The sequence below is a fragment of the Monodelphis domestica genome, chromosome 1, assembly GCF_027887165.1.
Source record: "Monodelphis domestica isolate mMonDom1 chromosome 1, mMonDom1.pri, whole genome shotgun sequence".
NCBI lineage: Eukaryota > Metazoa > Chordata > Mammalia > Didelphimorphia > Didelphidae > Monodelphis > Monodelphis domestica.
The window spans coordinates 404,980,636-405,005,130 of record NC_077227.1 but is presented as its reverse complement, the minus strand read 5'-3'; the positions used below and the strand labels follow the sequence as shown (position 1 = coordinate 405,005,130).

The following is a 24,495-nucleotide window of genomic DNA, read 5'->3' as shown; positions in this document are numbered from 1 at the left end:
CAGTACCATTTTGGGGGTTTAGGATGTCTCCAAAATATTAGTATGCTGGGTTTTTTAAACCTTCCTTCTGCCTTAAAGTTGATACTAAGTATTAGTTCCAAAGCAGAAGAGCATTAAGGGCTAGGCAAAAGGGCTACCCCAGGGTTACACTAGAGCCAGACCTAGAGACAGGAGGTCCTGGGTTCAAATTTGACCTCAGACACTTCCCAGCTGTGTGACTCTGAGCAAGTCACTTAACCCCCATTGCCTAGTTCTTACCACTCTTCTGCCTTGGAACCAATACACAGTATTGATTCCAAGATGGAAGGTAAGGGTTAAAAAAAAGAAAAGAAAACAAACAAAAATACCCAGTATCTGCCCTCAGGCAGTTCACATTCTAGTAGCAGAGATATAGTAGGAATAGCCAACATGCAAAAGAGTCCCTGAAGAGTTCTTTTAAAAGTCCTTGCTCCAAGGTTCTAATTTTCCAAAACACAGAACAAGTTTTTCTTTCCAGGTTGTCTGGCCTTGAGTTTCTGAGTGGTCCCAGAGACTATATTCACTTGTTGAAACTTTTAAATTGTTGGAGAAGGTGGGCAGCTAGATGGCACAGTGGAACAAAAGAATCATAATAAATGTGATAAAAAGAATAAAAAGAATTATTTGGAAAGTTGAAAGTATATACAAATGGGAAATTAGGGAGGGCTTCATGGAGAAGTTACTATTTCCATTTTGTCTGGAAGAATGGGAAAGATTGGGGCAGCTGGGTGGCTCAGGGGATAGAGTCAGGCCTAGAGACAGGAGGTCCTGGGTTCAAAGCAGACCTCAGACACTTCCTAGCTGGGTGACCCTGGGCAAATCACTTGATCACAGTTGCCTAGCCTAGTTGCTTAACTCTTTCCTAGATTCTGCCTTGGAACTGATACTTTGTACTGATTTTAAGACAGAAAGTGTTTTTTTGTTGTTGTTTTTTAAAAAATGGGGAAGATTTCAAAAGGAGAATTTGGGTGAAGGAGGACGTCTCAGGCATAGGAAATGGTGTCCCCAGTAATGGGAAATAGCGTGTGTGTGGGAGTGGGAGGAAAGGGCAAGAGTCCAGTTTGGCAGTCAGTGAGTGAGGAGGGAGGACGCTGAGCTAAGGTTCTAAAGGCAGGGGTGGAGGGTGGGGAGGGCACAGAATGCTAGTGGCCCTGGCCTTTCCCAGGGAGCTCATGCAGGAAATCTTTAGTCTGATTCCTCTCTAGAGGAAGGGAGGCAAATTAGCCAAGGCCCGATAATTCCCCTGATGACAGTCATTCCGCTAATTATAGGGTGCCTTTTCTATGTTGTGGCAGAGTAGTCATGCAGCAGGTACCACAAAGTGTCAATGGAACTCCATTAAGGGTAATTATAGAATCTATTGAATCATTCTGCCAAGCCAGCCCCAAATAGCAGACTTCTAGAAAGAAATGTCTCCCTCCTCCTTTTTCTGCTTCCCCCAGAGAAGATGGACATGAGAATATCCCTCCCCTCTCCTTGGGGTAGAGTCGCTGGGACTAGCCTCATATACCACCCAATAAAACAACTGCTGATGACTTTAGGGGAACCTCTCAGACACTGCTTAGCTGTGTGACCCTTTGCAAGTCACTTAACCCTGTTTACCACAGTTTTCCAATCTGTGTAATGAGCTGGAGAAGGAAATGGCAAACCATTCCAATATTTCTGCTGAGAAAATTCCCAATGGGGTCACAAAGTAGTGAGCATGACTGAATGGACTGCCTGAGAAGGAACACCCTGTCTCACCACTTGTTGATGTCTGAAATTCTACCATTTGATAGTCATTCCTTTGATTCTTTCAGAGTCCCCAGGGCAAGGCTATACTTTAAGCATCAGCAGCAAAGGAAAGTAGCTTGTCAGTTTTTCAGGATCATCATTCCTTGCTGTGAAAGTAAGACAACAAAAATGTAATAGAGGATGCTCCTGTAACACAGGGAGGAAAGAGCAGACTTTAGCCACCATGGCTTCAGAGGACAGAATTGAGATCAGAGGACATAAGTCAAAGGGAGTTATAGATTGTTACACAGAGGAGGTCATCATAAGGAAGAACATTTTTCTATCAATCAGAGCTTTTGGAATTGGCTACTTTGTGAGAAAGTGGGCTCCCCATCAGTGGAGATATTCAAACATCTGGCCACTCTTCTGCAATTTTGAACAAGTTGTCGAGGTTGTAGGTAAATGCACTATCCCCTCAGCACCCTTATCTTCCTTCCAAGTTCACCAGACTGCTACCTCCTCTAGGAAGCTTCTTAGATTCCCCCCACACACACACACACCTTTGCCATAAAGTTGTTTTCCTTTGTTATTTGTAGTCATTGTTTAAATGTTTCTGGTACTGCTCATTTTTCTCTGCATATCTTCCCAGGATTCTCTGAATACATCTCTTTCATAATTTCTTTTTATTTATTTATTTTTTTAAACCCTTACCTTTCGTCTTGGAATCACTACTATGTATTGGTTCCAAGGCAGAAGAGTAGTAAGGGCTAGGCAATGGGGGTTAAGTGACTTTCCCAGGTCACCCAACCAATTTTTTGGAAGAATGGGGAATATTGGGGCAGTTGGGTGACTTAGGGTCTGAGATTTCATTGATTCAGGGAGTTCTCCTTGAGGAACTTTTTCTTTTCATGCAGCTTGGCTTTTTATCTGAAATGGCCTTAGAGACTTGGCTGGAATACTGTTGTAGTGAAAAGTTCACCTTTTAAGATTGTTATAATATTGAACAATGGCCACCAAGGAATTTACTTATGAAATTCCTAAAATGAAACACTCAAGTCAGAATGGAGTTTATGGAGGTTTAATCACAATGGGAAAAGGAGAGGGAGAGAAGGAGAGAGGAGAAAAGGGAAAAGGGTTACTCAACCTCTGACCAAGGCAGAGGGAGTTTAGGCCCAAAGGGCCAAGGTGGAAGGAATCAGTCCTTGACTCACGTGATGGATCTGAAGGGAAGCTGTCTTCGGGCTTCCTCCCTGTTCAAGCTTCTAACACAAACTGGCTTCTACCCCTGTCCACAGGAAGTGAGCGAATTTCCGAGGCTGCTCTCTCCATCACTTCCTGTGCCTCACAAGTGCCAATGGTGGCTCAAGCTTGGCTTAGGACAGCCCAGGTGGTCAGTTAGTTATTTCTGATTTGTCATTGACTAGCACATGCCCGTGTAGTGTGGGTGTGCACAATTTTGAGTGCTAGACCAAGATGGAGATTTTAAAATTCACAATCCCCCCTGATGATGATTGGGGGACTAGTCTCCCCAATTGATCACTAAACATAAGCGTACTGCACCCCAAAAAAATTCTAACTGTAAGTGTATACAAAATTTTTACCCACTAAGAGGAAAACTATAATAGTTGTAGATATGGGGAAATAGAGGAGAGAGAAAGACAGCAAACCAATGTTTTGCTGGGCGCATTGACAAAAGCCAATTAGGGGGCAGTCCCCCTTTGGCATAAGAGTGTACATTCAAAAAATGTTCAATCAACCACACCCCAAAGTTCATTCTGGATCTTCCTGTAGTGAAAAGGTTTAGATATCTTTCTAAAAACAGTTCATTCTCTGGATTCAATTAGTTAGCAAGCTTCTTCTCTGAAGATCTATCTTGAACAAAATTTAAATCTTGGATTTTATGAAATACAATCACCCCTGAAGAAAGTGTTGAAAAAACACTGAGTCCAGCTGAGGATGCAAGTTTTAGTTGTGGGGGTGTGTGAGTTAATCCAAAAGGAAAACAAAACAAAATAAAAATAAAATAAAAAACAAAAGAAGAAAAAGGGAAAAAATCAAGGAAAAAATTATAGACCCTTTATATATATACATATATTTATATTAAAGAAGAATTCAAAATCAGTATCAAAATATCAAAAAATCTATGTATACAAGATTTTGAGAAAGCAAGAGTAAAATTTTCTCACAGGCCCCTATATTAATTTGTTGATCAATAAATGTATTTTTGTTCCTTAATTTGTTTAGTAATAGAAGGAACAAGCGAGTGTTCTCTCTTAGAGGTTAGGTATATTATTACAAGTACAACAATTACAATCCCAAGGAAGATGAATGTAAGGGTCACCAAGAGGCTTATAGTTTCTGAGAAAACCATCCTACAGGAACACCTACTAAGAATCCTATGGACTTGGTTATTGAACTTATAAGCCAGTTTCGAAGGAAGTCATGCACTGGTTGAAGCCACATTTTTTTTTAAGTCAATTACTAAGTTTCCTGTACCTTTTTTTTTTCTTGTCAGTAGGTGGCTTCCTTTACAGTCTACAACCCTATACAGGCTAAGGGCTTATTCTGTTGTAAATTCTCCTTATTAAACTTCTGGGAGGGGTCACAAAAGCCTTATGCGGGGAGGGAGAGGCTATGAAAAAGCTGATTAGGAGTGAATAGGCTGTAAACAAGGGGTAGAGTTAAAACTCCTTCTTTTACAAAGTGTGTATATGGGAGGGTCCCAGCAATCTTCTTTAGCCCTCAGGCTAAAACTGCTAGGACCATGTGCTGCCTTCCTTGAGCAAAGCCCACTTAAATTTTTAAGACTAGAAAGGCCAGGAAAAACAGGAAAATGTGTTTCATTTTAGGAATTTCATAAGTAAATTCCTTGGTGGCCATTGTTCAATATTATAACAATCTTAAAAGGTGAAATTTTTTCATTACAACAATACTGAAAGGTGGTGATTTGTCCAGGCTGACAGTCACAGAGTCAAAATGTTCAGAACAGGTCCTGAATCAGATCTTTCTGACCCCAAGACCAGCTCCTATAACCATTATGCCATGCTGTATTTTTTTTTTAGCCTTTACTTTCTGTCTTAGAATCAATACCACGTATTGGTTTTGAGGCAGAAGAGGGGTCAGGCTAGGCAATGGGGGTCAGGTGACTTGCCCAGGGTCAAACAGCTGGGAAGTGATTAAGGCCAGATTTGAACTTCTCATCTCTAGGCCTGGTTCTTAATCCACTGAGCCACACAGCTGCTAAACGTCCCCTGCCCCCCACCCCCATGCTATGTTATACAGACTTGGCTCTTAGTACTAGATGTTTACCAAACTGAATTGTCAAGGATATTTGTAAAGTCAATTCCTTCATTGTGTAGGAAGCTCTATTGGATAATCTCTGAAGTCCTTCCGTAGAGCATTGCCCCAGAGCACTAAAATTAGAGGGCAGTCAGCCTCATTTGTAATCTTCATCAGGTAGAAACACACAGCAATAATCAAAGACGTTGAGCTGAAGGTCATTTTACAGATGAGGAAACTGAGGCCCAGGGAAGCGAGTGTAAGAGGCAGGATTCTCTCTTCTGATGTCAACACTAGACTTCTCCCCATTACTATAAACTACAAAGTGGTCTTCACTCAGCAATAGGACAGAGAGAGGCAGAATGATTGTGGCTATAGAAACTAGTCATTATTTTTAGATCTTTTTCCTTTCCAAGCTGATTATTCCTTCCACCTTCTCACCCTAAAGCTTCAAGGAGAATGAATAAAAAACAAAAAGCATTCATTAAGCAATTATGATGGCATTTTGCTAGGTGCTAAAGATATAAATACAAAAATGGTGCATCCCTGCCCTCAGAGACCTTATATTCCAATGGGGGAGATGACACGTATAAGACTGTGGGTCAAGAAAGAGTTTTGGTTTGGAGAAATCACCAGATAGGGCCTGGACCCCTAAGGGATGGCTGGATGGGGGCTAAAGCACGGATTGGAGCCAGAAAGACAGATTAGTTGATAGAGAGGACTAAGCCTCTGGAGATAGAGTCCAGGTACAGAGATTGGGGGAGCATCAGGGCAGACAGCAAGATGCCTGGGCAGACCCTAGTTTCTTGGTGGATGGACTGAGGTGTCTGGGACTGAGCTCCTCTAGGACAGAGCATCTCTTCAGGGCCTTCCCTTAAACTCTGGATGGCACAGGACCCCGGTATTCAGAAAACATTTGCTGCTGCTGCTGCTGCTGCCTGTGTCCAAACCACTAGATTGTTTTCTTCCCAGCTGCCTCCTGGAGTGTAAAGCATGCCGACCAGGGTGGGATTGCTTATGGTTCTTCACCTCATCACCTGCTCTCACTGCTCCCTACTCTACCCAACACTCAGGTAAGCCCCATCCTTTTTCCCTTTTTCCCATTCCTTCTCCTCCTCCTCCTCCTTGATTGTTGACAGGGTCAAGAGACTAAGAAGACTAAGAGACTAAGACTAAGACTAAGAGACTAAGAAGGTGCTTGAACCCAACTAGAACAAACTGAAACAAAACCAACCAGATTTATTTGCATCTGAATGTGATTTTTACAGTAAGTCCCAAGATACCTAGAAGAAAGTTTATCTCAGCTGTCCTCAACAAATCTTTTTTTCCTGGACTCTGAAGCAAGAGACTGAGCAGGATCATGGGAAATAGGCAGGGTTTGGCTTGAGAGGTAGAGTAGATCTCAAAGAGCATCTAGTTCCATTCCCTAGTTTTTATAAAGAAGGCAGGTAGAATGTTAAGAGGCAGCTTTGACTCTGGAATAGGAGAATTTGGGTTTGAAGGCTACTTCCTTCCTATGTGGCCTTGGGCAAGTCTGGGTCTCAGTTTGGAAAGGCTTATAGATCTAAAGTGGGAAGGTCATCTAGTCTGATAGTTGATTTTATAGGTGTGGAAACTGAGGCCCAAAGAAATTAAGTGACTTACCCAAAGTCACACAGGTAGTAAGACAGGATTTGAACCTCCAAAAAAATCATTATCTTTTCCCAAAACCCCTTCTCTCTTCCTTTTTTTTTTGTATATATCTTTAAAAGAAAGTTTATTGCTAACCTCTACAGAAACAACAAAAAAGAACTTTTTGGGGGTATAACATAAAGAGCTAGAAAAACAAATTCTATAATCCTTTACCAGAGCTTCAAACCCAGTTACTCTGAACACTATGTTGAAATGCCACATTCTTGGGCTCCATTCTGGCCTCAGTCATACTGCACTGAATATCTCAGGTTAGCTAATAAATTTTGCTTCCCACCCAGAGACAAATTTGGGCATTATAATTCATTTTATAAGCTCCCCAGTAATATAGACCATGAATTGTCCAAGAATATGAGCCTAAAAACTAAAAGAAACTAAATAACAACAAAAACCTCATGTGTAAATACACTCTGGTCACTTTTTTTCCTAGAGATTTTTAAATTTTATTATTCCTTTTCTAAAACTTTTACATTCTGTCTTGGTATCAATTCTTATAAATAAATTTGGCTTAGTTTCCTTATTTGAGAAATGAAATCTTAATCTTAGAAACTTGTAAAAATTTTTCCACAAATTTCCTGCTTTCCTTCTCATTTTGGCTGCATTGGATTTGTCAACATGGAAATCTAGAAGTCCCCAGTTTACTTGGTTTGAGGGTAGAAACCCCAGGTTTTGACCTTGTCACAGGAGAGGTTTCCCCCTGAGGGAAGGTCCCACTTCTCCAGACAATAGACATCCACTTCAGCTTTGGCACAGTGTCAGTCTCTCAAGCTGAAGGTCCCGAGTTCAATCCTCAGAAGGAGGGTGTGATATACTGGGAAAGGCTTCTGGAGACAAAAGAGCTACTTGACTTCAGATGGGGTTTGCCTCCCCACCTGAAGTGGATGTCTATTGTCTGGTGAAGTGGGACCTTCCCTCAGGGGGAAACCTCTCCTGTGACAAGGTCAAAACCTGGGGTTTCTACCCTCAAACCAAGTAAACTGGGGACTTCTAGATTTCCATGTTGACAGATTTGTTTGTGCAAAACCTTTTAAATTTCATATTACTAAAAATTATCCATTTTACCTTCTATAATCTTCTGTATCTGTAGGTCTTAATCAGGTACACATTTTGAACTTATCTTGATATACAGTGGGAAATACCAATCTATTCCTAGTTTCTGCCAAATTGCTTTCCTATTTTCTCAGCAGTTTTTGTTAAATAATAAATTCTTGCACAAAAGCTTGGATCTTTGGGTTCATCAAACATTGTTACTTTGGTCATTTACTTCTGCATATTTATATGTCTAATCTATTCCATTGAGCAAGACCTTTATTTCTTATCTAGTACCAAATTGTTTTGATGATTCACACTTTGATTTAAATTCACTTGGTCATATTTGTGATATTTTTGACATATTGTAGTTATCTATTTGCTAATATTTATTTTAAATTTTTACATCAATATTCATTAGAGAAATTAAGTTCCTTCCTTCCTTCCTTCCTTCCTTCCTTCCTTCCTTCCTTCCTTCCTTCCTTCCTTCCTTCCTTCCTTCCTTCCTTCCTTCCTTCCTTCCTTCCTTCCTTCCTTTCTTTCTTTCTTTCTTTCTTTCTTTCTTTCTTTCTTTCTTTCTTTCTTTCTTTCTTTCTTTCTTTCTTTCTTTCTTTCTTTCTTTCTTTCTTTCTTTCTTTCTTTCTTTCTTTCTTTCTTAATATTGGTTCCAAGGCAGAAGAGCAGTAATGTCTAGGCAAGGAAGTGACTTGCCCAGGGTCAAAGGACTATGAAGTGTCTGAAGCCAGATTTGAACCTAGGACTTCCCATCTCTAGGCCTGGCTCTCCATCCACTGAGCTACCTAGCTGTCCCTTCAACCTTTTATACCCAAGGACCCATGTCTCCCAGCTGTCAGTGGCTCTGATGATGGCTGCACAGGAGCCATCTTGTTTCCTCACCTGAAAAATGAGGGAGTTGGATTAGATACCCTCCAATGTTTCCTCTAGTTCTAAATCCATGCATTTATGAAGCATGGACACAGAATTAACCCATCTAGGGACCCACACTCCCTGACTGGCATTGGTTGAGTTTGTCTCCCTCCAGGTACAATCCACTGCCTGTTTCAGGAAAGGAGATGAGCTTTCAGCTTTTCCGAAGGGGCAGCCCCGCACAGAACCATAATCTCTCCATGGAAGAAGAGGAGGAGGGCATCCTGAGGGACTCTGCAGAGAAAAGGTGACCCTAGATTCTCGTGCCCTCATGTCCTATCCCCTAATGGCCCCTGTGCTCTGACTAGACTCTTTTGTTGTAGGACACAACGCCATGCAGATGCCATCTTTACCAATAGCTACAGGAAAGTCTTAGGCCAGATTTCAGCTCGGAAATTCTTACAGACTATTATGGGCAAGCGACTGGGGTAAGCGAGCCTCTAGGAGAGGCTTTTGATGGTCTATTTCTACCTCTTTATTTTTTATTCCAATTTTGTTTTATTTTTGGCTTTGAATTCTTTCTTTCCAAACTTCCCCTTCCCTCCTATTCGGAGAGCAAGAAAAACACAACCCACCACCTCAAACATGTATAGTCAAGCAAAATAATTTCTCACATTATGTCAAAGTGTGATAGGTCTCATTCTGCGCTCTGAGTACGTCACCTCCCTATCTGGGGATGAGCAACACGTGTCATTGAGTCCTCTGGAATTGTGGTAGGTGCTTGTGTTGATCAGAGTCCCTAAGTCTTTCTAGGTTGTTGGGGGGGGGGATGTTGTTTGTTTTTTAAACCCTTATCTTCTGTCTTAGAACCAATATTGATTCTAAGGCAGAAGAGTGGTAAGGGCTAGGCAATGGAGATTGAGCAACTTGCCCAGAGTTACAGTTAGGAAGTGTCTGAGGCCATATTTGAACCCAGGACCTCCTGGCTTCAGGCCTTCATCTCTATCCACTGAGCTATCTAGTTCTCTGCAGTTAGGTTTAACAATTTTGTTGTTACTGTATAAATTATTCTCCTAGGCCAGCCACCTTAGATCTAGAGTTGGTCTAGCTTGGTTGTTGTCACATCCAACTCTTTGTGATCCCTTTTGGTATTTTCTTAGTAAAAATACTGGAGTGGTTCCTCGGTCTAGCTCCTGTTGCTCTGGGAGTTCAGGGACCTAGTCCACCTGTTCTCTTTCTAGACCTTTTCATAATAAGCTTCTCTAAGGAATTCAGAGTCAAGCATTCCTTTATCAATAAATAAACTTTAATAAGATTTCATTATATATGGCAGCTCTGTGCTAGTCAATATGGCAGAAAGGCAAGAGAAGCTTAGGACCTAAGCCCTGATTTTAAGAGACTTCTAATCTAGTTGATAGGGGAACACTTCTTTTTTTAAACCTTTACCTTCTGTCTTAGAATCAATCAGTATTAAGTATTAATTCTCCACCAGAAGAGCAAAAGGAGATAGGCAATGGGGGTTAAGTGACTTGCCCAGGATCACACAGCTAGGAAATGTCTGAGGCCAGATTTGAACCCAGAATCCTCCCATCTCTAGGCCTGGCTCTTTATCCACTGAGACTGTCCTGGAATACTTTAAACACACTAAGTTGAGAAATTTATAAATAACATTAATTGGAACAGACAAATAACACATGAAATAAATGAATGAAAAAGCATTTATTAGGTACTTATGATGTGCCAAGAACTGTGCTAAACATTTGGGAAACCAAAGTGTCCTCAAAGAGCCAATATTCTAACAGGGAAAGACAAAGTATACTGGAGGGGAGTGGATAAGGAGGAGTATTTGGTTTGGAAAGTTTCAGGAGTGGTGAGCAGAGAGCCATGGGGGAGTTGCCTAGTGTACCATCCCCAGCAACATCGGTCTGGATTCAACTATGGTGCTGGAACCGAAAGCTGAGTTGGGGTGAAGGCAACGAGAAGTAGGGTGTTCTAGACCAGGCCCGGCTCAGAGTAGTCTTGGTGGTTCAGGTTCAGGATTAGTATAAAATGAGATTCTCTTGGGCTACCTAACAATTAATAAAAGGAAGTTGACTTAGCTAGAGCTTAGAAGGGATGTTCGCCATATGGAAACACATCTGTTCAGCAGATGTATTGGGTTAGATGGGTGTGGAGACTCCTGCTGCAGGGGAACAGCTGTCAGGTCTCAGCACTGACCCGCTGGTCCTCTTAAATGCTAGGATATTGGGATATCCCACTTTGGGCACAAGCCACAGCCCTCTGGACCTTCTCAGGATAGCTTTTTTGCCTTTTAAGGAAATAAATAAAGTTACCTTAGCCATGGATGGCAAGGTCCTAGTTTCAGAAGTTCTCAACCTGGGGTCTGTGAACTTGTTTTATTTGGTTTTTTAAAACATTTTGATCACTATTATTCCAATATATAACTATATTCCTTTGAACTGTTGTTTCTTAAACTTTCTTTCTGTCTTAGAATCAATAATAAATATTGGCTCTGTGCCAGAAGAAGGGTAAGAGCTAGGCAATAACAAGAGGGTTAAGTTGACTTGCCCAGGGTCACACAGCTGGGAAGTGTCTGAGGCCAGGTTTGAATCTAGTTCCTGCGGATTCCATGCCTGGCTCTTTCCACTGAGCCACTTAGCTGTCTCAGTTGGTTTCCGTTCTAAGACTACATATTTTATGTGTTTGAAAACATTCTGAGAAGGAGTCCATAGTTTTTACCAGATTGCTAAAGCCTAGGTTCAGGACCCCAAACACATTAAGAACCTTAGATTTCATAGCTATTGCTCTTTTTGGGGGGGTGGCAGTAAATCTCTGATGAGAAGATGATAGGAGATAAAATGAAGCATGGTTGGAAGGGTCAGCCTGGAGAGTGGCCACACAGGAGGACTCACCAATCAGGATCTTCAGGGAGGCTCTCACAGTGGACATTTCAGAGCTGAAAGGGATGCATTAGCCCTAAGCCCTGCTTGACAGAGCTTTAATTAGAATGTAAACTCCTTGAGGGCAGGTACTGTCTTCACTTTGATTTTATCTCCCTTATGTTAACACATTTCTTGGCATACAGTAGATGCCTCATAAATGCACTTCATTCATTTCATTTATTGTTTATATGTTCCAATTGATGCTATTTATAAAGTTCCCAACTTGCAACCTATTTTGTTTTTTAAACCTTTATCTTCCATCTTAGAATCAATATTGGTTCTAAGGCAGAAGAGTAGTAAGGGCTGGGCATTGGGTGCTAAGTGACTTTCCCAGGGTCACACAGCCAGGAAGTGCCTGAGGCCAGATTTGCAATCTAGTTGTTAGGGGAACACTTTTTTTGAACCTTCTGTCTTAGAATCAATATTAAGAACTATAAGGGTTAGGCTAAAAATAAAAGTGTGTTAAAATTAGTCCTTGATGTTAGATTATAAGCTTCTTTCAAGCAAGGCCTATACTTTATATACCACTTTTAAGCTTCAAAATGCCCTCCCTGAGAGCGTGGAGGTCCTTATTGGGGAGTCCTCATGTGTGGCCACTATCCTGGGCCAGCCCCTCCAACCATGCTTCATTGTACTCCTTGCCATGTGCCTGGCCTCTGATTTGGTGGCACGGCTACCAGGGGGAAAATATGGGGAGTGAAGGGCAAAAGATGGCAAAGGGAGAGAAGGGTGTGGGATGGAATTGGCAGGCCAAGCCTCTTAGAGGAGATGGACTTTGAGAGCCCAGTTCTTGGGCTTAGCCTGGTCAGTACCAAGCTAAATGGAGAGAGAAGGCAATATTCTGACCAGGTTCTTGGCTCCACCAGAGGCTGGAAACATGGACTGAGATCTGTCTTGGACATATCACCTGAACAACAGGGATTTTCCCCTTAATCTACTCCCACCCATCGTGCACAACAGCTGACGTTTCCAAGCTGTCCCTGGCACAAGAAGGCAGCATCTCTCACTGGGTGATATTGTGATACAGTGGAAACAGTGCCAGCTCTAGAGTCTGAAAACCTGGGTTCAGATCTTGCCTCTGATGCTGACTCCCTGTGTATTGGGCAAGGTCTTTCTCTTCCCTGAGCCTCAGTTTCCTTCACTGGAAAATAAGGAGGAGTGAGAGGGGAGATTGTTCTTCATATCCTCTGACGCCTCTCTTGGCTCTAGATCTAGGATCCTAACAGACATTGGCTTTTTCTTCCCAATGAAAGCAGGCAGGGCAATCGAGGGGAAGAGGATCATGAAGTGCTATCTAGACGTCAGCTAGACAGCATCTTGATGGACAGCTGCTACCACAAACAGATGGTGCTACAGGACTTCTTGACAGCCATGTTACGGAAACAAAGGTACATGGGTCTGAGAGCTCAAGTCTCATGAAATTCCTTCCACCTGGGAGCTGGGACAAGAAGCAACTCTGTGGAACACAATTTGGGGACTGAGAATCCTGTCTTCTCCATAAGTATGTAGGGGCTTGGGGGAACAGAAAGAACAGTGGGGCAGGAGACTATTGTGATGACATTAAATAAAATCAGTGCATCAACCAAGTGTTTGCTAGGTGCCCAGGTTTGCTAAGTGCAATGCAGGAGTCAAGAGGACAGAGTAGAGCCCTTGCCTTCAAGAAGCTTATAATCCAGCTGTAGAGAGCAGACTAAAGAGCACCCAAGAAACAATCAGAGAGAACAGTCCAGGACACTAAAGTCAAGTGCTAGACTGTGGAAGAGAGGGTGTGTGATAACAGAGGAGAGATCACTGTGGCCTGAGCAGGCTTTTGGGGAGGTTTGTGGAGGATGCATGGGCATACATAGGTAGATGATGACTCAGTGGTGTATCTGTGGGATCTTAAAAGGGGCTCGTAGATAAATAGCCCAGGCCTCTCTGTCTGAGATCCTTCTACACAGGGCTCACCTCTCTCCCTCAAAAGCAGAATTAACTTTTACCTCCCAATTGAGAGGATTTTCCCCATTGAGTTCAGAACAGTTCCATGCTTCTTTTTGATTTCAGGGTTTTTTGTTTGTTTGTTTGTTTTGCAGGCCTAAGAGGTTCCCCAGAAAACTAAAAAATTCACCAGGGATTCTCACTAGGCTCATAAACCTGTGAAGCTGGAGACAGTCAAGAAAACCACTGGTGTGCTCATCAGGTATGACACAAATGTACTACAAGCAACCTCAAGTTGGGCATAATAATTTATAATTATTGCCTTAATTTCTTCTTCATTAGAGGTGAGGTCTCCCTTTTCATCTTGGATACAATCAATTTGGTTTTCTTTTTTCCTTTGTTTTAATTAGATTGACCAGTACTTTGTCTATTTTGTTTTTTCAAAGTACCAGTTTCTAGTCTCATTTATTAAATCAATGTTCTTTGACTTTCAATTTTATTAATTTCTCCTTTGATTTTTAGGATCTCTAATTTAGTCTTCATCTGAGGATTTTTAATTGTTCATTTTCTAGTTTTTTAATTTCCATGCCCAATTCATTGACCTCTGACCTCTCTAATTTGTTAATATATGAACTCAAGGATATGAATTTCTCCGAGTACTGCTTTGGCTGCATCCCATAGGTTTCGAAAGGATGTCTCATCATTGTCATTTTCTTCAATGAAGTTATTGTTTTTATGATTTGTTCTTTAATCGATTTTGGAAAATCATATTAACTTCCAGTTAATTTTTGATTTGCCTCTCCATGTACCCTTACTAATTAGTATTTTCATTCCATTGTGGTCTGAGAAGGTCGCCTTTATTATTTATGCTCTTTTGCACTTGTTTGTAATATTTTTATGCCCTAATGGTCAATCTTTGTGAATGTACCATGTGCTGCTAAAAAGGTGTATTCCTTTTTGTCCCTATGTATTTTTCTCCACATATCTTCTAACTCCAATTTTTCTAAGATTTCATTCACTTCTCTTACCTCTTTCTTATTTATTTTTTGGTTTGATTTATTTAGTTCTGATAGAAGAAGGTTTAGATCTCCCACTAGTAAAGTTTTTCTATCTATTGCATCCTTGAGCTCCACTAGTTTCTCCTTTAGAAATTTGGATGCTATGCCATTAGGTGCATACATGTTGAATACTGATGTTTCCTCATTGTCTATATAACCTTTTATCAGGATGTAATTACCTTTCCTATCTCTTTTAACTAGATCTATTTTTACTTTGGCTTTGTCAGATATCATGCTTGCGACTCCTGCCTTCTTTTTATCAGTTGATTTGGCTCCTTCCTCTTACTTTTGCCCTATGTATGTCTACCTTTCTCATGTGTGTTTTTTGTAGACAGCATATGGTAGGGTTTTGGATCCTAATCCACTCTGCTATTCACTAATGTTTTGTGGGTGAGTTCATTCCATTCACATTCAGAGTTAGGATTACCAGCTGTGTATTTCCCAGCATTTGCTTCCTTTTCTACCCCCTCCTTTCTTATTCTCCTCTTATTTTGTTTACAGTCTTTTTAAACTGCCCCACTCCCTCTCTTGTACTGCTTCCCTCCCCACCAGTCAGTTTGTTATCCTTCTACTTCCCTATAGGGTGAAAATCAATTCTCTTCTCCAATGGATTGGATTGTTCTTCCCTCTTTGAGTCAATTTCTTTCTTTTTTTTTAACATTATTTTATTTAGTCATTTCCAAACATTATTCATTGGACACAAAGATCATTTTCTTTTCTTCCCCCTCCCCTCCCACCACCTCACCCATAGCTGACGCACGATTCCACTGGGTATCACATGTGTTCTTGATTCGAACCCATTTCCATGTTGTTGGTATTTGCACTAGAGTGTTCATTTAGAGTCTCTCCTCAGACATGTCCCCTCAACCCCTGTAGTCAAGCAGTTGCTTTTCATTGGTGTTTTTACTCCCACAGTTTATCCACTGCTTGTAGATAGTGTTTTTTTAGATTCCTGCAGATTGTTCAGGGACATTGCATTGACCCTAATGGAGAAGTCCATTACCTTTGATTGTACCACAGTGTATCAGTCTCTGTGTACAAAGTTTTTCCTGGTTCTGCTCCTTTCACTCTGCATCACTTCCTGGAGGTTGTTCCAGTCTCCATGGAATTCCTCCACTTTATTATTCCTTTTAGCACAATAGTATTCCATCACCAACATAATACCACAATTTGTTCAGCCATTCCCCAATTGAAGGGCATCCCCTCATTTTCCAGTTTTTGGCCACCACAAAGAGTGCAGCTATGAATATTCTTGTACATGTTTTTTTTCTTATTATCTCTTTGGGGTACAAACCCAGCAGTGCTTTGGCTGGATCAAAGGGCAGACAGTCTTTTATTGCCCTTTGAGCATAGTTCCAAATTGCCCTCCAGAATGGCTAGATCATTTCACAACTCCACCAGCAATGCATTAATGTCCCAACTTTGCCACATTCCCTCCAGCATTCATTATTTTCCTTTGCTGTAATGTTAGCCAATCTGCTAGGTGTGAGGTGGTATCTTAGAGTTGTTTTGATTTGCATTTCACTGATTATAAGAGATTTAGAACACTTTTTCATGTGCTTATTAATAGTTTTGATTTCTTTATCTGAAAATTGCCTATTCATGTCCCTTGCCCATTTATCAATTGGAGAATGGCTTGATTTTTTGTACAATTGATTTAGCTCTTTGTAAATTTGAGTAATTAAACCATTGTCAGAGGTTTTTATGAAGATCGTTTCCCAATTTGTTGCTTCCCTTCTGATTTTAGTTACATTGGTTTTGTTTGTACAAAACCTTTTTAAATTGATGTACTCCAAATTATTTATTTTGCATTTTGTGACTCTTTCTAAGTCTTGCTTGGTTTTAAAAACTTTCCCTTCCCAAAGGTCTGACATGTATACTATTCTGTGTTCACCTAATTTTCTTATAGTTTCCTTCTTTATGTTCAAGTCATTCACCCATTTTGAATTTATCTTGGTGTAGGGTGTGAGGTGTTGATCTAAACCTAATCTTTCCCACACTGTCCTCCAATTTTTCCAGCAGTTTTTATGAAATAGTGGATTTTTGTCCCAAAAGCTGGGATCTTTGGGTTTGTTATATACTGTCTTGCTGAGGTCACTTACCCCGAATCTATTCCACTGATCCTCCTTTTTGTCTCTTAGCCAGTACCAAATTGTTTTGATGACCGTTACTTTATAATATAGTCTGAGATCTGGGACTACAAGGCCCCCTTCCTTTGTTTTTTTTTTCATTATTTCCCTGGATATCCTTGATCCTTTGTTCTTCCAAATGAACTTTGTTATGGTTTTTTCTAAATCAGTAAAAAATTTTTTTGGAAGTTCAATGGGTATGGTATGGCACTAAATAGATAAATGAGTTTGGGTAGGATGGTCATTTTTATTATATTGGCTCATCCTACCCATGAGCAGTTAATGTTTTTCCAATTGTTCAAGTCTAGTTTTAGTTGTGCGGAAAGTGTTTTGTAGTTGTGTTCATATAGTTCCTGTGTTTGTCTCAGGAGATAGATTCCTAAGTATTTTTTTTTCTAAGGTGATTTTGAATGGGATTACTCTTTCTCATTGTTGCTGCTGAGCTGTGTTGGAAATATATAGAAATGCTGATGACTTATGTGGGTTTATTTTGTATCCTGCAACTTTGCTAAAGTTGTTGATTATTTCGATTAGCTTTTTGGTTGAATCTCTAGGATTCTTTAAGTAGACCATCATGTCATCTGCAAAGAGTGATAACTTTGTCTCCTCCTTGCCTATTTTAATGCCTTCAATTTCTTTTTCTTCTCTAATTGCTACTGCTAGTGTTTCTAGTACAATGTCAAATAATAGAGGTGATAATGGGCATCCTTTTTTCACTCCTGATCTTATTGGGAATGCATCCAGTTTACTCCCATTGCAGATGATATTAGTTGATGGTTTTAGATATATACTGTTTATTTTTAGGAATGACCCTTCTATTCCTATGCTTTCTAGTGTTTTTAAAAGGAATGGGTGTTGTATTTTATCAAAGGCTTTTTCTGTATCTATTGAAATAATCATGTGATTTTTGTTGGTTTGCTTGTTGATGTGGTCAATTATGTGGATGGTTTTCCTAATATTGAACCAGCCCTGCATCCCTGGTATAAATCCTACTTGATCATGGTGAATGACCCTTCTTTGAGTCAATTTCAATGCACAAAAGAATTGAGTATTTCATATCTCCAACCTCTTTATCCTTCTGTTGTATTGAATGATGTTCTCCCCCTCCCGCCATGAGCTTCTTTGTGACATATAAATTTACCCCCTTTTGTTTCTTTTCCCATTTCTTTTAGTATTAACCTCTTTTTTAGCTGTAGTTGTATATATTTTCTCACACATATATATGTATTTATACATACATAAATCTATATAGATATTTATATCAGCATTTCATCCTATACAGTTTGTCACTGTTCCCTCTAAGTGTAATTCTTCTAAGCTGTCCAGGTGATAATAACAATTTTTTAAGAGTTACCAATGACTTCTTTTCTTATAGGGATACATATCATTTTAACTTATTGGGTCTCTTAAAAAAAGTTGTGTTTTTTTTGTTTTTTTTTGTTTTGTGTTTCTTTTTTCCCTCTTTTTAAATTACCTTTTGAAGATTCTTTTGAGTTCTGTGCTTGGGTATCGAATTTTCTATTCAGGTCTGGTCTTTTCTTTACAAATGCTTGGGATTCTTCTATTTTGTTAAATGATCATACTTTCCTCTGTAAGAATATAGTCAGTTTTGCTGGGTAGTTGATTCTTGGTTGCAGACTAATTTCCTTGCTTTCCAGAATATCATATCCCATGCCTTTTGGTCCTTCAGTGTAGATGCAGCCATAATCCTCTGTTATCCTCACTGTGGTTCAATGGCATCTGAATGACTTCTTCTTAGCAGCTTGTAATATATTTTTTCCTTGGTCTGATAGTTCTTGAATTTGGCTATAACATTCCTGGGTGTTGTCAGTTGGGGATTAAGTACAGGAGGTGATCTGTGGATTCTTTAAATCTCCACTTTTCCCTCGTGTTCTAGAGTATCGGCACAGTTTTCTTGGATAATTTCCTGTAGTATGATGTCCAGGCCTTTTCTTTTGTCATGGATTTCTGGTAGACCAATGTTTCTTAAGTTGTCTCTCCTGGAACAATTTTCTAAATCTTCTGTTTTGTGAATGAGGTGCTTCATATTTTCCTCATTTTTTTCATTCTTTTGATTTTGTTTTATAGTGTCCTGCTACCTTGTGAAGTCACTTGATTCTAGTTGTTGTATTCTGGTTCTTAAAAGACTGGATTTCATCCCTGGCTTTTTGGTCATCCTTCTCCTTCTGGTCTGATTTTCTTTGGAGGTGTCATCCTCTTTTCCCCATCTTTTATTCTCTTTGTCTCATCTTTCATCTCCTTTGCCTCATTTTCAAGCTGTTTGATTTTGGCTTTCAAGACACTATTTTCTTGTTTTAGTTCAAGTGCCTTTGTTTCCAGATGACTTATCTTAGTTTTAAGTTCTTTTCCCAGTTGTCTTCAGCTTCTCTTAATTGTGTTTTGAATTGTATTTTGAGTTCTTCCAGAGCCTGTATCCAATTTGCTGGGTTTTCTGTTTTTTTTGCTTGGTGTTCCCTCATCCTTCTCTGTTCCGTTTGCTCTTTGTTCATTGCCTGTATAGAAACTGTTGATTGTAATTTCTTTTTCTGTTGTTTGCTCATATATACCCCTTCTGTACTCCCTGCAGTTGCCTGAGCTCTTGATCCTCTCATTTTTTGTGGCTTTGGGCTTTTCTTTCCGCCTTCACCTTTGGAGTTTTGTCAGTAAATCTCTCAGTGCAGTCTGAGGGATGAGGGGTATTGGAGTTTGAGCTTTCCTGCTCTCTGGAGGCTTTGATGGGATTAAGTCCGGCTAGGTTGCTGGATATGCCCTGAGGACAAAACCTTGAGAAGGGGGGGGCAACATGGAGTGAATACACTGTTGCAACTGCTGCCCGCTCTGCGTTTCTTCTTTATCTGCTTCCTCACTGCCTGTGTTGGACACTCTGAGCCTGGCACAGATTTGCCCACAAGGTACCCCCTCCAGACCTGGTGGCCTTTGCCTGCCCAGAGGTTCCAGCTGCTGCTGGAGGCTTAGCACTCTAGGTGGGGGAGGGGTCCTGGGACCTTCCTTATTCCTTCCCCTTAAACCGGAGTGTTCTCAAATTCTGGATTTGGGGGGTCGTACTTTTTAAGTTGAGTCCAGCAGGAGGGTTCCTTGGCTCTATCTTATTGTTAGGTTTGATTTTCAGTCCCCTGGGAGCATTTAGTTTATAATCAGTAAGGAAGGGTTTTCAGAGGTCTGAATGCTTGCTGCCTCTACGCCAGCATCTTGACGCTGCCTCTTGTGGATACAACTTTAAACAATTGTTTTCTGACATTTTGTGATCCAAATTCTCTCCCTCCCAAGACTGTAACAATCTGATATAGCAGTGCTATCAGGTAATACATATTTCCATAAAGAATGTAAGTTTTTTGAGGGCAGAGACTGCCTCTTTTGCTGTTTGTATTCCCGAGGTTTAACACAATGCCTAGATATAATGTTGTGCTTATATAATATGGTATTATTATATAATAGCTGCTTAACAAATATTTATTCATTGTATTTGAAGAGAAAATATTACCACGGACACTTTCTGTATGAGCTTGGATATGTCACTTAGCCTTTATAACTCAGTTTCCTTGTCGGTAAAACAGATAGCCACTAAGGTTCATTCCAGATCTAAATTTATAATCTTACGAATAAGAGAGAATTAACCAACTCCAAAGGCAGTCCATTCTCCTTTTTGGACAATTCTAATTATTAGGAAATTATTCCTTATATTAAATTGAGATTGATCTACCTCTAGCTACCTTCTACTAATTGCTTCTAGTTTTATTCTTCAAATCTGATCTCTCTTCCACATATTAGTCTTCTAGATTCTTAAAGATAGATCTGATGTCCTTATCTTTTCTTCTCCATGACTCCTTAAGGCTGCTAGGAAGCACAGTGGATAGAGCAGGATGTGGTCTCAGAAACTCCTAGCTGTGTGACCCTTAACCCTGTTTGTCTAGCCCTTGCCCTTTAGTCTTAAGAGTTGTTTCTAGAACAGAAAGTAAGGGTTAAAAAAGTAAACCTATCTTCAACTCCTATGGCTGATGTGTGGGAAGAAGAAACAAATAATTCCTGGTTCTAGTCCCAGGACAGAAAAATTTTGGCTCATTGTAAGGTAAAACCCTCTAACAATGAAAGCTGTCTAAAAGTAAACTGGCCTGTCTTGGGGGCAAGAGAGCAACTGAATGTCCCATTCCTGGAGATCTTTAAGGGTGAAGATGGACGACCATTTGGTGCTCATAGAGAGGACCTTTCAACTCTGAGATCCTTTGACCTTTTTTTTTTTTAAACTCTTGCCTCCATCTTAGAATCAATACTATGTATTGGTTTCAAGGCAGAAGAGTGGTAAGGGCTAGGCAATGGAAGTTAAGTAACTCACCCAGGATCATACAGCTAGGAAGTGTCTGAGGCCAAATTTGAACCCACAATCTTCAGTCTCTAGGCCTGACTCACAATCCACTGAGCCACCCAGCTGCCCCTGATCTCATGACCTTGATACAAAAGTCCAAGTGTCCTTACTCTCACTACAGTGACTATACTATTTAGACACAACTTCTCAGAGTTGCACACAATTCTTCAGCAAGAACTTTGCTTTAGCAACTGGTTCTAGCTCAGTTCTAAAATATAAGCCAAAATGTGTGCTAGTATAATTCTGTAGGTTGTTTCTAAACCAAATTATTAGACAAAACCAGGTCTCAAAGGGGTTTTCTGTGTAATTACTCAACTCTCTGTCACATGAGAACTCTTCTGAGCCCTTCTGAGGAGATGTGGGAATAACTTACCTCTTTGTAGATTTGAATTACATCACTTGGGGAAATACCCTTATCTAGTTACTCTAGTCCAGGGGCTAGAGAACCAGCCACCTCTTTTGTAGCCACTATCATGGAGTGGCTGGACTCTGGCCTCTACCAAGATTGTGCTCCAAGAATAGGTGCATTGTTCCTAAAAGTTAGAAGTCAAATGCTTGGGAGGCTCATGCAAGAGCTTAAAAGTCACAGGGCAAATAAGACTATGGGACTGGGAAAATAGCCAGATCTTTTGTTTCTATCTTAGCTCAGAAATGCTCCAAATACCAAGGCCCTGTTAATGCTTGAGAGATAACTCTTGCCATCTAATGTCATAGCCTTCCTCTGAGGCCTCTGGCAAGCCTTGGCTGCTGGATGGCTATAATTCCATAGAGCCTGAAATTCTCATTCTAAATGTATCCCCCTTATGATTGGAGTTATAAACCCTAGTGCAAATATCAATAATATGGAAATAGGTCTTGACCAATGACACATGTAAAACCCAGTGGAATTATGCTATGGGAGGAGGTTGGGGAAAGGGGAGGGAAAGAACATGATTTTTGTAATCCTGGAAAAATACTCTAAATTAATCAATTAAATAACATTTAAAAAAATAAATGCATCCCCATCCCTCCCGCCAGCCCCCTCCTACTCTATTTTTGCCATATGTATCTTGTAATAACCTTGTGTTTCTTTCTGTAACATAGGAATTCCCAGAGATGAAGAGCCCATTTGTATGACACTAGACCTGCGGCAAAGAAGATATGATATTGGATGCATTTCTTCACCTTTTTTTTGGAAATTGTAAAATTCATCCATATTGTCAACACTAGAATTTTCTCAGAGGCCATGTCTTGGTATAAGTTATAAAGAGTGTGAGTGAAACTGCATGCAATTGGTATATAATTTACATATGACAAGGCCAAGTAGGTGGCACAGTATGAATTCAAACACTGATGCCTTGAAATTTTTCATTTCAACATTCCTCTCTGGTCCCATTTTTCATCATCACTGACCTGAATTCCTGACTCTAGGGATTCCAATGTGCAAATCACTTCCTTAGGGGGAAACCACCTACCCCACACCCATCCCAGCTACTACAGAAAGCACTTCAATAGGATCCATGAAAAGTATGAAGAAAATGAAAATGAAATGAGATCTGATTTTTAATTAAAATTGCAGAGTGAATCGGAGCCAGAAACAAAAAATGTAGATGTTAGAATTTCATAATGCATTTCAAAGTTACAAGAGATCTTAGAAACCATCTATGCCAAATCCAATTTTAAAAATAGTGGTATTTTCTGTTTTTCCATCACAGGAATTTTCAGAAATACCTCACAATCACTTCCTTGAAATAAAGAAAAATAGCTAAATAAAACCTCCTGATACAATTACTGTGTCTGATGGCAAAGACAACATTCTTTGTTCATGGTCCTCACGTCTATGCCAGAAACAAAACAAAACGGGACAAGCCAAACAAGTCCTTATTTCACACACAGAAAATTGAGGAGACAGTCACTTGTCTGAGGACACTACAAAATCTGGGAATACAAGTCAGGCTTTTCTAGCCTCCAAACCTGTGCTCTTTCCACTCTGCCTTGTGGCCTTTCTCTTTCCTACATATTTCATTGCTATGACTAGGCAGGTGTAAGGAGCCCTTCTCTCATACATAAGTTAGGCTCAAAATGATTCAAGTTATTCTGAAGCTAAGAAATAACCTTAAGATAACATAATAAATCCATCCCAGCTCACTTGCAAAAGCTCTGTTGTTAACTGCATGGTTCAACCATTCATCTGAACCATGCCCCCACAAAATGCTGTAAGACTAAATGTTTTGACCCCTATTTATTTATTTTTTTGTTTGTTTATTTATAATTCAACCTTTCCCACCAGTTTTACAATCAATACCAAGTATTGGTTCCAAGGTAGAAGAGCAGTAGGCAATGAGGGGTAAGTAATTTGCCCAGAGTCTCACAGCTGGGAAGTGTCTGAGGCCAGGTTTGAACCTAGGACCTCCCTTTAGGCTTGGTTCGCTATCCACTGAGCCATCTAGCTGGTCCACTCCTACTTATTCTTTATGACACAAAAATGGAAATTTCTCAGCACAGAACTACAACTAGCTGAGACATCTCTTTTGCCTAGGTCTAAAAGAATGAAGATTGGTGGGAAACTATGAAAATCTGCCAAAGTAAAGCAGCTGCTAGCTGATAGACTACATTGTTCATTGTTTTTAACATTTATAGCATCATAACACATATCTCTTTGGAGATTCCTTTGGAAAAGTTTTTTAAAAATTAAAAAAATCCCATTAAATAAGCATTTGTTTTTGCCCTGTCTTCTCCCCACCAAAAAAAGACACATACAAAGAAAAAATATTTTAATGGGGAGGCAGTTTTGAGGCAGCAAAGCTGCCATAATAGGAAAAAAAAATCAGTTTAAGCAATCAGTAGACTTGGGAACTAGGCTTTGCCAATAAACTATGGGAACTTAAGTAGGCCACTGACTGCCTCTCTTTAAGTCTTAGTTTCCTCTTCTATAAAATGATCAAATTAGGCCTAAGTGGTTTTGAAAGTTCCTTCTACCTATAAGGTTCCTCATCATAAGACCCAGTTTATTCCATACAGGATGTTCATTTAGTCTGGTAATCAGACATGGTTAGGAAAAGTCCTCTCTGCCCATCATGGAAAAAGCATCTCCAAAAATCTCATGCCCTTTTGCTCTCTATCACATCCTGCACAAGTGAAGCCAATTGACTCTACCCAGACTCCTATAATCCTGTTTCTCTTCTTCTAATTATGCCTTTGAGCTAAATTGTAAATAATAGAGGTGTTTTGTGTTCCTATTTTTGCGACCAAGGAGGATGTTGGATGTTCTAAATAAATCCATCAAACAGCAGTTTGAGTCTTCCTCTCCTTCCGCTGAGTTTGAATCACTGCCTGTTTGTCATGTTCGTACAAAGTACATATTATAATCCATGGGGACAGTTCCATAAAAGAAGGAGATATGTATTCATCCATGCATCCATTCATTCATTCAACATCTATTAAACTCCTCCTTCATATAACAAGGCTTTGTGCTTGGAAGTAATTTAGGCTCA

At 40.1% G+C, this 24,495-nt stretch overlaps 1 protein-coding gene across 2 annotated transcripts in view; it reads left to right on the top strand.

Moving 5' to 3' along the window:
• The window catches only part of GHRH (growth hormone releasing hormone), a 62,493-nt gene extending 38,202 nt beyond the window's left edge, over positions 1 to 24,291 (top strand). For both annotated transcript variants that reach the window (XM_056811922.1, XM_007474353.3), the window contains exons 2-7: positions 5,983 to 6,083; positions 8,771 to 8,902; positions 8,979 to 9,083; positions 12,794 to 12,925; positions 13,610 to 13,716; positions 22,106 to 24,291. In XM_056811922.1, the coding sequence (XP_056667900.1) occupies positions 6,004 to 6,083; positions 8,771 to 8,902; positions 8,979 to 9,083; positions 12,794 to 12,925; positions 13,610 to 13,676 (516 nt within the window). In that variant the 5' untranslated portion in view covers positions 5,983 to 6,003 and the 3' untranslated portion in view covers positions 13,677 to 13,716; positions 22,106 to 24,291. The remainder of the gene's footprint in view (positions 1 to 5,982; positions 6,084 to 8,770; positions 8,903 to 8,978; positions 9,084 to 12,793; positions 12,926 to 13,609; positions 13,717 to 22,105) is intronic.
• The last annotated feature ends 204 nt before the right edge of the window (positions 24,292 to 24,495 follow it).